At 49.7% G+C, this 16,501-nt stretch overlaps 1 protein-coding gene across 1 annotated transcript; it reads left to right on the forward strand.

Annotated features, from left to right (window-relative positions):
• Positions 1–14,330: 14,330 nt before the first annotated feature.
• On the forward strand, positions 14,331–15,445 carry LOC119109880 (uncharacterized). The gene is made up of 4 exons (XM_037233632.1): positions 14,331–14,360; positions 14,769–14,941; positions 15,144–15,327; positions 15,380–15,445. The coding sequence occupies exons 1-4, from the start codon at positions 14,331–14,333 to the stop codon at positions 15,443–15,445; spliced, it is 453 nt and encodes a 150-aa protein (XP_037089527.1).
• The last annotated feature ends 1,056 nt before the right edge of the window (positions 15,446–16,501 follow it).

Consider the following 16,501-nt stretch of genomic DNA (forward strand, 5'->3'; position numbering starts at 1 on the left):
TATATATATATATATATATATATACATATATATGTATATCATTCATTATTTCTGTGATATCTGCACGGAATAGCGGGCCTTTCCTTTCAAGATAACATTAGGCAGCTAACAGCCCAGTTGCAGACCTAGCAGGTCTGCATCATACCTGTGTCTTGACAAGTTGTTGATGTTGTTCCTCTGAATTTGTAGTGTTATTAACATTGAAGAACAGCAGATTTGTTTTATGGTATATGAGGAACAGCCTGACCAGATAACCAGCAATGTTCATAGACTTAATTCTATTAATTTACATTAAGAACAGTATACATTGCTGGACCTGAAAAGTGGGGAGTGTAAGCAGCAACTGCTGTGAAGAAATCCTGGTAAGATTCTGTTTCTTGCTGGCCCCTGACCATAGTTTTAGAATGGATCTTGGTTCTTGCTGAAATTGAATCTCCATCTTAAGCCTGAGCTGGATCTTGGTTCTTGCTGGATCACTATGCATGTTCCAGGCTGGGTGCTGGTTCTTGCTGGGTCCCTTAACATCATTCCAGGCTGGATCTTGGTTCTTGTTGGGTCACTACGTCTGATCCAAGCTGGATCTTGGTTCGTGCTGGATCTTTGGTCTTCATGTCAAGCTGGATCTTGGTTCTTGTTGGATCTTTTGGCGTATTGTCAAGCTGGATCTTGGTTCTTGCTGGATCTTTCGACTTATTGCCAGACTGGTACCTGGGTTCTTCCTGGTTTCAGAACCATGAACCAGGAACTGGTTCCCGGGAAGAAATTTTGGGAACTAGGCACAAGTCTGGTAATAAGTGCTACAAAAACTTGAAGGACTTTTCAAGAGAAAAATATCTGTAAACATGGGGCTATCATACCGCGAATTTAGCGAAACGTTCAACATTCTGCTGTAGCTTTGATTTGTCCACTATGGCGTTTACTAGTGGCTCTTTTCGAAGCGCACTTTGTCGTTTTTGAAACCGAGTATTTCATTTTCTTAAGTCACGCACTGGTTTAAACACCAACCGATGCGCTTTTCTGTAACTGGTCATTGCTGCCGGCTGTGTCAATCACAAATTTTCATTTGCACTGATTTTATCCATACCAACAGAGGTCTCACTTTTAAAGGGAGAATTCCACATGCGTGTGGGACTTAACACTTAAATAGCCTTCTTGGAGATCATTTGGTGAGCGCACAGCCCTGGCCTTCTTTAGATCTAAGCCCCCCTAATTTCTGGGCTACAGGCCACCGAAGATGTGTAGACTTTTACGTCCAGGCTATCACAAGGCCTTCCAAGCGTCCATAGCGTCATAAAACGCCATCCAAATTGTGTCATTCTATTAGCAATGCGGAAATCAGGGTAAAGCAAAATGTACTTGTCAAGTCGTTCACATCTGGCGTTCGTAATTTCCAGATATAACGGCCGTCAGTTGGCGCTTAATCAATGTTGTGTAATGTACGACGATGTAATTAAACTATGAGGTATTGAGGAGCATATTTACAGAACAATCAATTATGTTGTCTGGAGGAGTCTTTTCCCTAAAAGTGCATCTGTAGTCATAAGTGACCTTATTCGATCATATTTGATGCTTACTTGAATGCCTTAAAATGACCATGTTTGAACTAAAGCTTGTTTGAGCCTGGTTGAGCCTTGAGCTAAATGAGCTAAAGCTTGCTTGTGAGAAATGCCATCGTCATTCATAATATCATTACGTAAGTAAAGCAAGTTCATAATATGTGTGTAACATATGCCAGCAAAGTGCTATTGTAAGAGCTGCAATCCGATATTGAATTGTTGGTACGCCATCGCTGACGGCATGGCTAGCACTGGCTAGTGGAAATGTGGCTACCTACGTGTGAATGCACGTAGCTGACACTTGGCCGGTACAGACTGCCAACTGTCAGGTTTAGTGCAGTCTAGTCCACATTGTATGCTATATGTGTAATGGGTCTGGGTAGTAGGCGCGAGGTAGAATGTGCTAGCCTTTATGCGAGACTTGAGAGAGTTGCATGGTAACAGGTTACAAGAAAGGTGTTGAGACAAATAGTTCACGAGCCATAAGACAACAAGCCAGAACTGAGTTAGCTCTTTGATTTTGCAAGCTGTGTGAGTTATGAATCAAATGATTCAATGCAAGCAGTGAGTAAAGTAGGCTGAATAAAAAATGGAACGGCTTTGAGTCGTGAGCTGAATGGGACCTCAGAAAATGTGAGCTAATCCTGAGCCGGCTTGACAAATTTGAGTAGAGCACAAGTCTGCTTAAAATGTGTTTACATTAGCCATTTGCTTAAGACCTTTTTCCTTCACAAATTTTGTCTTGATGATCTTCATGTTTAAGATGTTTTTGTTACCATATTTTGGATCAAAATTTCTTAGTACGATAATTTGCTACACACTATTTTGTCCTTAAACCTGTTCGTTACGACCATTTCCTAAACGGTTCGTCGCCCCAAGATCGTTCGCCTTGTAACCATGCAATGCAACTTATTGGCCAACACCACAAACTCCCTAAACGCCAGGGGCGGATCCAGAGGGGAGCCATGGGTTCATGATCCCCCCTTGGGCCCCGAAGAGGCCCATGGATTCGGAGGGGGCCAATAGCCGGCCGAACAGACGCAGTTTGTTTACACGGAATGCAACAATATTGGACGTCTTTGGCCTTCCAGGCGACCAATACCAGTTGCAAGCGAAAGTGAAGGGCCCACGAACAGACAAAAATCATTCTTCACTGATTGAGAGGGTCGCGATTGAGAGGTCTTAAGACTGCTTACGCTGTCCAGAGGCCCTACGTTGTTTCCGGGTGCCCTGGTTGTCCACTTGCTGGGTTAACCTGATCGTTAAAGGGCGTTCTACGTTGCCCTTGATTTCTTTGCATTTGCACGGAGGGCCCTGCGCCTTCGCTGGGGCCCTTCTTGCTAGCGTGCGTGCCAGGGCACTCTTTGTCAGTCAGGGACCTTCCACGTATTCTTCCCATTAGCCCGAAAGGCTCTATATGTTCGGGCCCCATATGCCGGGATATTCTTGTTTGCTCAGGGGCCCTTCACGTTGGTCACTCTTAACCCATCGGCACAATCACGATATACTCATGGGCGCTCTGCATTGGTCTAGGGAAGTGCCAATGTTCTGTCACTTGCTTAGGGCCCTATGCTCTTGTCTTACGCTCACCTGTTAACCCACTTGGACTCACTCGGTCGTTCGGGGCCGCCCAAATCGGGTTTTGGATGCTTTCTATTTCAATGAAGGGCCCTATGCATTTGTCAGGGCCCCTATCTGTTTAACCTGCTCGGGCGCACTGGATTGTTCGGGGGTCCTGCACATTGGGATTTGGCATTTGAGTGTGGGGTCTACGCTCCTGTCGGGGCCATCTGATAGCCTGCTTGGGCACACTCTATCTTTCGGGGGCCCTCCACACTGGGTTTTGGGTACTTCTCATTTGAATGGAGGGCACTGCACTCTCGTCGGAGCTCCGTTCGATAACCTGCTTGGGCACACTCGATCGTTCGTGAGCTCTCTTCATTGGGTCTCGTGTACTTCCAATTTGGATGGAGGGCCATACGCTCTTGTCGGGATCCCTATCTGTTAAACTGCTCTGACCCACTTGATTGTTTAGGGGCCCTCTACACCGTGTCGTGGGTATTTCTTATTTGAGTGGAGGGTCCCATGCTCTTGTCGGGGGCCTCATCTTTTACCCTGCTCGGGCACACTCAATCGCACGGGGACCTTCCACATTGTGTCTCGGGTACTTTCTATTTGAATGGATGACCCCACACTCCTATCGGGAACCATATCTGTTAACATGCCCGGGTGCACTCGATCATTACTGGGCCCTCTATGTTGTGCCGTTGGTACTTCTTATTTGAATAGAGGGCACTATATACTTGTCGGGGCACCAACTATTAAACTGCTCGGCGAATGGCGAATCCGGAAGAGGGGGATACCGAACTGCGCTCACCCCTCGCGCCCCCTGGGGACCCATAGGCTTTGAAAAGGGCCATGACCAGGCGAACGATGCAGCTTTCAAACACAGAACACAACGAAATTGGACGTCTTGAGGCGTCCAGACAACCAAGAACAGTCGCAAGTGAAAGTGAAGACTGTGAGTAGACAAACTCTTTACGCTGCTCAGAAGCGTTACGATCGTTCAGGGGCATATCACGTTGGTCCTGCGTTCTTCTCGTTTGCTTTGAGGACCTCATACCAGTTGACGGAAGCCTCTTCGTTGGGTCTGCCGACACCCATGACCGCACAGATTTAGTCGCTGTTTGTCTTGGTGCCTTAAGCTTAGAGCGGCAGTTGGATACGCGCCGATGAATTCTTACGCGCAACTGTCGAGCAGGATTTTACGTGACGCCGATGTCGTATGTGATATTTAGGTTGGTTATTGAATTTGCTACACCTTTTATACCTGTACGTCACATTCTTATCCATCTAATATGATGCATGTTAATGCTAGGATATGTTGTACTCCTTCATAACAAACAAAATAAAAGCTCCGCATTCGCTATCTGCCATCAGCTGGTCACATCGGCCAGCCGGCTAGCTGTAAATATATGTGGGATCATGTTCGCGCTAGATTTTAATGGTATCTAGCTGCCAACTTTAGCATTTTTGCTAGCTTTCCGAAAAAAACTTAGCCTCAAAATGACGGGATTCACCATGATCTGAAGAAAACGAGTAAGTTCCGAGTATGTGCATGCGTAGCACGCCTAGTTTTCTAGGCATGCGCACAGTAAGTTGGGTTTCCGTATAAAAATAATGTGCTAAGAATCTTATTATTTGATGGCCGGACTTTGAGGATTTCTTTGGGGGGGGGGCTTAACTCTGTGGGGGTTTCACAATCTTGGGTATCCCCCTTGGCGAAATCCTGGATCCGCCCCTGCCAAACGCGTACTGCTGCGCGCACTTACATGCACAGAAGGACAATCCCTCCTGCGACGAACGTCAGAAGCGTCAGCCACGACGCGGCGCCGAGCACCACGATCGCCATCTGGTGGCCGTCTGGCTTGTCAACCCGAGCGAGCGATAGCCGTTGCAGGCCTCCGCCCCCCCCCCCCCCCCCCCTCCGTTCAGTGGCGCCGCATCGCAGAGACTTATGACGATCAAAGCTGCGGTTGCCATTGCCAAACGCTGTCCACAAGTCGCAACCTATAACGTCATACGTAAGTGCGTCACAGCAATTCTTACGGCTTGGATGATGGTCGCTTATGTATGACGTAAACATTTGCGACGTCAAAGATAGCAACTCAGGAGGCACATTGCCGATGCCACCAAACCTTCAACATTTCACACCACTTGGTTGGTGACCTTCCCTGCGAAGAGGATGGTGACCTTGGACCACGCCAAATGTCACCAAAAATGCACAAGAAAAAAGATAAAAAAGAAGACTGCGATCAGCCAATGCTTCGAGCGTATGCTTCAGACCACCGCAAAACCTTGAATAGCCCATACACCTGGCGAGGAACGTAGCTTTACAACCGAGTTGGCGGGCTGAATAGTGAAAAATGATCTAACCTGCCCCCCCCCCCCCCCACAAACATGCCAACAAGTAGGGCTCTCCTCGGATTTTGCCCACTTTCTTCCTAAGTATAAGTGAAGGAGGGATGAAGCCTAGGTTTGGGGGACGGGCGAACCCTTACAACTGAATAGGACACGATTCTCCAAGCCATAGTCGATGCCTTGTCATTTCTGGAAAATTGCGACCCTGGATCAAGTCAAAAGGCGTCAAAAATTCACAAATTCACTTCACAAATACCTGCAGATAGCCCGTGCTCCGAGCCTTGGAAGCGAAAGCACTACGTCATGTGCAATGGGAAAATTAGCTAACAGACGGCCCCATGTTCCGAGCCTAAGCGACCAATCTCCTCAAAACCTTCACCAGCCGACGGGAATTGGTCGATAATCTTTCCTTCCGACGAGCTCGGGAAAGTCAAAGGTTACAAAAACGCAAAACTGTCAAAATTGGCTGCATGCAACTCATGCTCTGAGCCTATGGGACTTAACGGCACGAAAACTTTTATCAGTCGATGCCAGTTCTTCAATATCATGTCCTTTTTGGAACATGGTGACCCGCGGACAGGTCAAAAGTGGCCAAAAAACCGAAACCACCTGAAATTAGTTTGCGCACAACCCTATGCTCCGATCCTACGGGACGGATCGGAACGAAAACTGACCAATTGGTGCGCTATGGTCGATGACTTCTCCTTTCCAAAAGATACAGCGATCTGTGGTCATGTCAAAAGTCATCAAAGATGCCTTAAACAAACAAAAAACAGCTTTTAGATGACTCCGTGTTCTGATCGCACGGACCAATCACCACAAAACCTTCACCGGCCGACAGGCATCGTCGATATACTGTCCCTTCCAGAAACGCGGTGAACTCGGGTCAGGACAGAGACATGTCCGTAAAGTTAGTGATTTATTCAGCAATTTTTTCAGCGACGAGTTCCGACTTCCCTGATAAAGGGTCCCAAGGTCAATTGTGGCATGAGACCACAAAAAATTGACACTTATTTTGCAACATCATGTGACCTTCATGTGATGCGATTACGGAGGCGTGTTATGTATGTATAGCACAGTGCATGTGGTGCGGTCCAGGACGAGGTCAGCGGCCGTCGCGGAGCCGGTGCCAGCCCGTCCCCACTGAAACCTGACGCCGGGGAGGCGATGGGCGGGGGGACGCACGAGCCGGGGGCGCCATGCCACGCCCGGGGACAGTGGCGAGAGAGAGCTGAGGCGGGGCGGTGAGCTGTGAACTGTCGAGCGGTGGGGACATTTCGTTCTTGTGTTGGCGAGCTGAGACGGGAAAGACAGGGGGTGGAGAGACAGCGATTGTGTGAAGAGACGTAGTTGTGTGTGCAAGGACAGTGAATACGAACATTTGAACATCGAACGGTGTTTTTTACTACGGCAAAGAGAGACAAGAGCTGAGACTGACTAGTGGACATTTCTAACCTCTATACTTCACTTCAAGGTCAAAGGCTGGATTAAGGACGGGGAACTCGATATCACCCAAAAACTACCGGCCCATTTGAAAACTGTGAGCATCAAAATATTCACTAGCGCAAGAGCTAACGTCCGTCAAAAAGTTCTCACCTTTCAAGGTCGCCCCTCAAGGTCAAACGCCGGCTCAAAGAACGGGGAACTTCATATCACCCAAAAAATACCAGCCCACTTTAAGCTCATGAACATCAGAACTTTTCCCGCAAAAAACTAGCGTCCGTCAAAAAGTCCTGACCTCTCAACGTCACCCTTCAGGGTCAAACGCAGGCTCCAATGACGGAGAACTCCATATCACCCAAAAATCACGGACCGATTTTAAACTTGCAAACATCAGAACATTTTCCCAAGCAAGAACTGGCGTCAGTCAAAAAGTCTTGACCTCTCAAGGTCACTTTTAAAGGTCAAACGCGGGCTCAAAGACGGGGAACTCCATATCATCCAAAAACTACCGCCCGATTTTTAACTTACAAACTTCAAAATATTCACAGAAAAAGCGGGCGTCTGTCAAAAAGTCCTGACCTCTCAAGGTCGCCTTTCAAGGTCAAACATTGGCTCAAAGCACGGGGAACTCTACACCACCAAAAAATTACCGATCGATTTTTAGCTTAAAAGCATCAGAATATTCACCACAGAAAGAGCCAACGTCCGTCAAAGAGGCCTGAACTCACGAGGTCACCCTTCAAAGTCAAACGTGGGCTCAGAAGACAGGGAACTCCATATCGCCCAAAAATTACTGGCCGATTTCAAACATAAAAACATCAGGATATTGACCACAAAAGGAACGCGTTCATCAAAAAGTCCAGACCTCTCAAGGTCATCCCTCAAGGTCAAACGCGGGATCAAAGAGCGGAGGCCCCCATATCACCCAAAAATCACCGGTCAATTTTGAACTTACAAACATCATAATATTCACCACACAAATAAACGTCCAAAAGTCCTGACATCTCATTGTCACCCTTCAAGGTTAAACACTGGCTCAAAGGACGGGGAACTCCACATCACCCAAAAATTACCGGCCGATTTTTGACGTACAAACATAAGAATATTCACCACAAAAACAACTACCGTCCATCAAAATGTCCTGATCTCTAAAGGGCATCCCTCAAGATTAAACACCGGTTCAGAAGACGGAGAACTCCATATCACCCAAAAATTACCGGCCGATTTTTAACTCACAAACATCAGAACACTCACCACAGAAAGAACTAGCGTCAGTCAAAAAATCCTGACCTCGAGGTCACCCTTCAAGGTCAAACGCGGGCTCAAAGACGGGAACTACATATCGCCTAAAAACTACCGGCCGATTTGCAACTTACAAACATCAGGATATTCACCGCAGAAAGAGCTAGCTACTAGCTGCTACCAAACACTTATGAGTTCTCAATGTCACCCCTCAAGGTCAAACACGGACTCAAAGGACGGGGAACTCAATATCACTCAAAAATTATCGGTCGATTTGGAGACTGTCAGCATCAAAATATTGACAAGCGCAAGAGCTAACGTTCGCCAAAAAGTCCGGACATCTCAAGGGCAACCTTTCGAGGTCAAATGCGGGCCAAGGGATTAGGAACTCGATAGTATCCAAAAATTACCGGTCGATTTTCAACTTACAACCATCACAATATTCGACACGGATAGAACTCGCGTCCGTAAAAGATGCTGACCTCTCAAAGTCATTCTTCAGGGTCAAAGATAGACTCAAAGGACAGGGAACTTAATATCACTCAAAAATCACCGATCGATTTCGAACTTCCGAAAGTCAGAATATTCCTCACAAAACGTGAAAATGTCCTGACCTCGCAGGGTCATTCTTCAAGGTTAATTGTGAGCTTCAAACACATAACTTTAAATCACCCAAAAACTACTGGTCGATTTTAAACTTTCAACTATCAGCATATGCATCACAAGAAGAAATGGCGTCCGTGAAAAAGTCCTGACCTCTCAAAGTCATTATTCAAGGCTAGCGTCCGTCAATAAGTATTGACCTCTCATTGTCATTCTTCATGGTCAGACGCGGATTCACAGGCGAGGAACTCCAATCACTCAAAAATTACCAGCCGATTTTAAACCTGTCACTGTCAGAATATTTCCCATAGGAAGAGCTAGTGTCCGTGAAAAATACCTGACATTTTAAAGCCGTTTTCTCATGATCATTCCTCAAGGTCAAACACGGGCTCAAAGGACGCGGAACTCCGTATCACCCAAAATTACTGGCTGATTTAAACTTGTAAACATCAGAATATTCCACTTAGATATTGACCTTAAGGAAATACTAAAGTACTAGCCTTCAAGGGTGGCCTTCAAAGGTCAGGACTTTTGGATGCACGCTAGTTCTTTCTGTGGTAAATATTCTGATCTTTGTAACTTAAAAATTGGTTGGTAATTTTTGGGTCATATCAAGTTTCCCGCCCTTTGAGCCCGTGATTGACCTTAAAAAATCACCTTGAAAGGTTAGGACTTTCTGACGGACGCTAGTTCTTTCGGTGGTGATTAATCCGATGTTTTGTATGTTGAAAATCGGGGAAGTTTTTGGGTGATATCGAGTTCTACGTTCTTTAAGCCCGTGCTTGACCTTGAAGGGTGATCTTGAAATGTCAGAACTTGTTGACGGACGCTGGCTATTGTGTTTGTGAATATTTTGATGCTTATAGTTTTCAAACCAGTCGGTAATTTTTGGTTGATATCGAGTTTCCCGTCCTCTCAGTCCGTGCTTGACTTTGAAGAGTGGCCTTAAGAGGTAGGGACTTAACAACTGACGCTTGTTCTTTCTGTGGTGAAAATTTTGACACCAGCATGTTGAAAACCGGCCGTCATTTCTTATGTGATATCGAGTTCCCCGTCCTTTGAGCCCGCGTTTGACCTTGGAGGCTTGCCTTGAGAGGTTAGGGCTTTCTGACGGACGCTAGTTTTTTCTGTGGTGAATATTCTGATGCTAATAAGTTGAAAGTCGGTCGGTAATTTTTGTGTGATATCGAGCTCCCCGCTCTTTGAGCCCGCGTTTGACCTTGAAGGATGACCTTAAGAGGCAGGACTTTCTGATGGACGCTAGTTCTTCCTGTGGTGAATGCTCTGACAAATTGGAAGTTGAAAATCAGCCAGTAAATTGTGGGTGATATAGAGTTCCCCATCCTTTTAGACCGCTTTTGACCTTGAAGGGTAACCTTAAGGTGTCAGGACTTTGGACGGACGCAGAGCGCGCTTGGCGTCCGCCCCCCCCCCCCCCCGGCGTTGCTTGCAGTGGCGAACGTCGTTCGGTTTTGCGAAGATTATGACTCAAGCCATCGCTTCCCTTGCTTCACGAGATTACGAGCGAATCAATTGGGCTATATGACGCACTTATCTGTTTAAGCTATTTGGCGCCGCCAGCTTCTCACCCTGGCGGGAAGAGCAGACATCGTGGGAAATCTAACCTCGTACCTGTGGTTTTTCGGATGCGGTGTGGTTAACGCAGGCATTTTAATCACTACACTAGAGGCACCTGACGCGCAGGCTCCAACGTTTTGATAGCATTTGTTTTAATAGTTGATTCTGCAAAATAACGAACGTTCTCAACGAAACATGGGCTGGCTTTGTGCATTTGGAACCCATTTCGACCCATTCCATCCAACACTAAGGAGATCTCTTATCTCCATTCGGTAAAGGGGTCCCCTTAAGTACAACACTACGGAGCACATTGTTGTCATCGGTCAAGGGCTGTAGGGCCACTCTGTCCCACCGCGGTGTGTTTTCTGGCCGCCATTCTGGCGACACAGGGCGGCACCCACTGGCCGATCCGGAGGCCCTTAGATAGATACATCATATCGTATCGCTCCGCTCCCTGACGTGATAAACCCTCTGACCCGCGCAGTTGACCCAGGATCGACGCGTGAACCGTCATTAATGCATCAACACCCCTGCTCGCCGCAGGTGGTCAAATAATTGGCACATAGACTCTAGTTGGACTTAACGGGCCCATGCTGGAATAGGGAGGGAGCGCCCACCGTTTGGTACTGGGGGCCCTGACTGGCAAAGGACTCTTATTTTACCTCAGTGTGAGCACTCATCATAAGCTCTTATGTTTCCTTCAATTATCAGAGGACCCCGACCAACGCAGGAGTCCCTCTGCTGTTCGGGCTCTCGTCCCCATCCCTGTTGAGCAAATCTTCTCCTGACCGAATCGAGGCCCGTTGTTGGCACAGAATGTCCTGTTAGGCATTGTGGGTCCCTGAACGATACAGGAAAAAATACAGTACATCGTGGGCCCGGCCTTGTCTCTACTTGGGAAATAGGCCCCAAGAGCTCATACCAATAAGAGGTTCACTGTTAGCTGTTCATGATCTCTGGTCGAAATTGAGAAACCCTCTGTCTCATGGGTTCCTTTCTGTGCAAGAGGGGCTGGGTTCTTAGTGTGACCTACAGTCAGCCCTTCGGACCTTTCAGCCAGCCCATCGGGCCCTTGATCTTTTGGTCTCGAGAGACCCACCGGGCCATCTTCGGGCCCCCTCAAACGCCGCTCCGACTCGGGGGCCATTTGCCGCCACAGGACCCCTGTTCGGCACTGTGGCCCCTAACCAACGCAGGAGCCCTTCATTGTGTTATGCACTCCGAACATTGCAAATCGCGGACCCCAGCTTCATTTCTGTTCGGAAAATGGGTCTCAAGGGCCCAGACGGACATGGAGTCGACTGTTCGGCGTTCGTGGTCTCTGACCGACGTAGACACTCGCATTGTCTCAGGGGTTCCTGAAACAGCGCAAGAAGACCTCTGGCAGGTATATCAGGTTACGACCCTACGGGCCACGATTCTTTATGTGACCTACACCCGGTCCTTCGGGTCGTCATGCCCTCCAACCGAGCCTTTGATCGTCGGTTCCGGTGGGCCGCCCGGGCCCTTCTTCGGACCTCATCGAACACTTCCCTTGGTCGGCTCTGGGCCCTTGCGAGCACAGGGCCTTCTGTTTGACGCTGTGGGCCCTTGCCAGATACAAGGCTCCAGATCAGCGTAAATCACTGGCCCCAGTCTTATGGGTGATTGGGAAGTGGGTCCTTAGGTCTATACCTACACGGAGCCGACTATGTGGTACGGTGGTACTTGGCCGGCATATAGGCCCATATGGGCCCAGGAGGTTCTTTCTCAGGGGGCTCAGCGGGCGACATTTCCCACTTTTGTTGTTGTCATATTTGCCCTTTTTCTTCTCAGGGCTACAAAGCTGAGATTTCAGATGACATCGGACTTCGTGCGGTGTTGTCTGACGACGGTCACCCTGAGAGTCGGAGTACACTGAAGATGCTATGCCTTCGAAGCATACCGACTTCTCACAACTGCTCCAGGGTTAATCAATAAATCGTTATCCTTTCCTTTGCACGGCAAAAACTATTGATTCATTTCTCTTTTATTTCTCCTCATTGTATCGTGCCGTGAAAAACTGGCAGGTAATTAACAACGTGTATTCTTGCGACACCGCTGATCTACCGAGGTGCCTAATAGCACAACCTGGCACCTGGCTGTGCTGTTGGACCCGTTACTGCACGTTTCAGTAGAAATGCATCCGCTTCAAAAAAAGCCACGTCGCGTCCTTCCCGGTGACACCTTCTGAGCACTACAAACAGATTTCATCTGATCCTGAGTATTTTCCTATTGCGTTTTCTTTTCGTTGCTTCTTTTTCGTTCTACTTTAGCTTTTTCTGATTTTACAAGGCGTCGAGCGCTTTTACCGCTGGGCCTTCTCCTCCAGTCGTCTTTTTGCAGGGTGGTTGCTCATTATGAGGGATGTGCCTCTCGCTTCCGATAACTTTTTTTTTGGGGGGGGGGGGGCGGGTGGTACGAAGACTATTGGAAGAGGGAGTACGCCATCTATTGGATTCTTGGGTGACGGTGTAGCCGGGATGATTTGATGTGCCAGCTGCCATGGTTGCGTGTCGCGGCTGTGCCACCGGTGTGCCGTGTTGTGGCTGTGCCGCCGGAGTACCGTGCTGTGGCTGTGCTGCCGGGTGTCATGCTGCGGGTGTGCCCCCTGAGTACCGTGCTGTGGATGTGTCGATGCTGCCAGGGTGCCGGTATGCCAGGTTGCTGTGCTGCGGCTACGCCGCCAAAAAATGAGACCATAGAATGGCGAATGGAAGCATAGAAAGTTAATACAAAACTGGCGTCGCTCCGCTCCGACGCTTTTTTCCTAAGCAATGGATACGTCATACAAAATGACTTCTATAACCCTTGCCCAGCCTAGCTCAGACCATGTCTTCTGTTGTAATCAGAACAATTACCCCAAACTGTTAAAAGACGCTTTTTCACAGATATAATATGTACATTGGTATCATCATGATATCAACATACATATCAACATATCATCGAATGACGCCCTCACGCGAGACCCTTAGAAACAAAGTGATTCAAGGTGCGAATAAATAGAAAAGATATGCAACATTGCAGAGCCGTATTTATTTACGTTCTAAAGCTACTGCGAAAACCTGACGTTGGAAGTGGCGATGATACGTGATGGGCATTGACAGCAGCGAACGAAAACAGAGGCCGTACCAAGAGAATTGAGAACTGTATGGTAGTACATGTACTACCATGCTATGTCATTTTTCACATTTCCATTCAAAAATGTCTTATACGCATAGGCTGCAAGCACGCGATGCTTCAACAACCTCTCAATCCGGGTTTAAACTTGATGTGATGACTTGACACTGCCTTGTCGTCTTCTGTGAGCGAAAAGTGCTTGCTATCAATATCACAGCATGCAAAGATAAAGGCTCCAGCATCAGATGAAACCGGAGCGTCCCGGTCCCTCTTCTTCATCTCCGGTGTCACGATCGAAGAGGGCCGTCAGCTCCTCCTGTGCAGTACCAAATATTCATCGTATTGGGGTGAGTGGTGTTCCCCAAATGAGTGTTTCCCTTTCCTTCTGTACACTGTCCCGAGGCACACAAATTTCTAAATATCTATCGACGATGCATGAGCCCACACGAACTACAAATATAGGTGAAATAAGCACGTTTGTAAAAAGTGTCCATGGCGCTCGAATGACACAACCGAGTACCTTTATTAAACCATACTTGACCGTCCCTGTGACGTCGTAAATATCTTTTATGTCGAAGAAATGACTTCAGCGTCTCCGTTCCGGCTAAACCAGTTCCGCACAACATTGTAAAGAGTTCACACTATGGTCAAAAGTAACCCTGTTCTTTCGAAAACAGCACAGTACTGTAGTAAAGAACTTTAACTTTACTAAATCCAGGTAAGTCGCACATTCCCCACCCCTTGCATGATTACACAAAGCAATGTTGTGGGGGTGATGGAGCGGTAATCAACAAAGACAACTCCACATTTCCTGGTTCGGTACTAGCACAACTATAGTCTCCCGTCAGGATGATGGGAAGTCACCCAACTCTCACAAATGTGGGGGGGGGGGGTGTTTGGGGGTGCGGTGGGTTGGGGCGGGGTTTCCTGGCCGCCGCTGGATGTTGCACGCCGCCGGTTGCCGCTGTCACGTCCTCCCACGAGAGCAAATTTATAATGAGGGGCCCATTGGTCAGCATACGAGCTCGATGATGTTAGCGCACGGCTCGACACGTTGTGGCTCCGGTACGCCCGACATCAACACACAGTCATGTGAGCCACAGAGCTAGGATGAAGCGGGTGGCCGGGGCATTGGCGGGATGGCGGATCCGGTCAGGCACCATGAACGGCTGTCTCCCCGCCCATGGCTGTGCGCCCTTAACCACAGTATCCACCTCCACCCTTTAGCACCAGACTATTGCCTGGTGATCACGCCTGGTGGAGGCGCTTTGTCTGCGCCTGCTCCAGGAGTACCCGGGACGGCGGCGGCCCACCGCCAACCAGCCTCGCCAGGTGTCGCGCCGGCGCCTTATCCTGGCGGCGTACGACCGGGTGCGGGGGAGGCTGCACAACAGCCGAGCGCTCCTGGAGGGTACCGGCATCCAGCTGTACCCTCTCAACGAGAGCACGCTCGGCAAGTGGTGAGTACCTGGCGCGAGTGCTTTTTTGAGTGATTTCAGCTCGCGTCCTCCTGACAACGCCAGTGACTGTCCCTAATGTCCGCTGTCTTGCCACCTGAGAGTGATTGATTGGTTGATGCTCTGTCGTTTGTCGAAGGCACAAAGGCCGCACGCATCCGGACGCAACTCATGTGAGTGACGCGCTGTTCATCGTCTTTGGCAGGTTCAAGGACCGGACGCGTCTGGACGAGGTCCGCACGCTGCTGCAGGGCCGGGACCTGCCTGCCGAGCAACCCTTTGCGGCAGAACACCTACCCGCAGCAGCGACGCGTCCGGTCACGCCTCGCCCACGGCAGCATCCGGCCGTGCAGCTGCCGGAGCCAGCCGACACCGTTGGCGAGACGTCGGTGCGCCGCCCGGCCAGCTCGCCGGCGCCGCCACCTCCTGCCGCGCCGACAGCACCGCCAGTTGTCGTGGTGCTGCCGTACGTTGCCGGTGACCCAGCCGCCCTCCAGCGCCTCCTAGGCGCCGCTGCCGACCCAGCCGCCCTCCAGCGGCTCGTCGTCAGCGCGCCAGCACCGGCGGCCGCGGCGCCCGGCCCAGCCGCGGCCGGGGGCATCGGTGAGCCGCCGCAGGTGCAGCCCCGCCCGGTCTCCCGCACCACCCAGTGGCGTCGCCGGCGAGGGGCTACCGCGGCGGCCGCCGCTGTCCGCCGGTGATGCGCCGCCGCCCCCCCCCCCCTGCCCCGTCGGCGCAATGTTTACCGCTGCAGGGTGTGTGGGCGGCCCATGACCGACGTCGGTCATACACAGTTCCGCGGGCAGCGGTTCTGCCCGCACAACCCCCTGCAGCGGCTGTCGGCGGCCGAATGGCTGGCCGAGCGGCGGGCGGAGGCGGCGCGTAAAGGCGGAGAGTAGTGTTTTTTGTTTTGTGTTTTATCATGGCTTTGCCAAACACTTTCCCCAAAATAAAGTTGGCGAAGTCGAATGTTGGTCTTTTTGTTGACATCACTGCAGTGTCCAGCGTGCCATGACGCACGGAAGCACAGTTTAAATGGCAATGTCATTGCTACATCAGCAAATGTTGGTGCTTGGTGTACGCACTGATCGTTCACGCCTTCATCGCGCCCGGCACGTAAGCGCCCTCTTGTCGGCCGGCTGACGGCCGCGTTGCGTCGGCGCCGTTTACCGGCCGACGCAGCCAGCCGCCTGCCGGCGGCGGTCTGAAACTCGCCTCTTTTCCCCTCTCCTTCCCCATCTTTTCCCCCGCCACGGGGAACTTTATCCTCCAATCGCTGTGACGTCTCCGTCAATATGAAACAGAAATGAAACAACTAGGAACAAATTGAAACACAAATGAAACACTTTGGAACGATTTCGAACAGGGCATCTGCCAATCACCATCCAGCTCTTCCCCCTCTAACAAATCACCGGTCTGCTCACAGGTGGCGGCCCGGTCGACCAATCAGCGATCGCGCAACGGCCGCGATCGGTGTGGTGAAGGATGCTGGTTCAAGTCCGGCTGTGGTAGTTTTTTCACATGTGAGGCGTCCATACGAGTTGACCGATGCGGCGAAGGAAA

Source organism: Pollicipes pollicipes, unplaced genomic scaffold, assembly GCF_011947565.3.
Source record: "Pollicipes pollicipes isolate AB1234 unplaced genomic scaffold, Ppol_2.1 Scaffold_7231;HRSCAF=8579_pilon_pilon_pilon, whole genome shotgun sequence".
Lineage (NCBI taxonomy): Eukaryota > Metazoa > Arthropoda > Thecostraca > Pollicipedomorpha > Pollicipedidae > Pollicipes > Pollicipes pollicipes.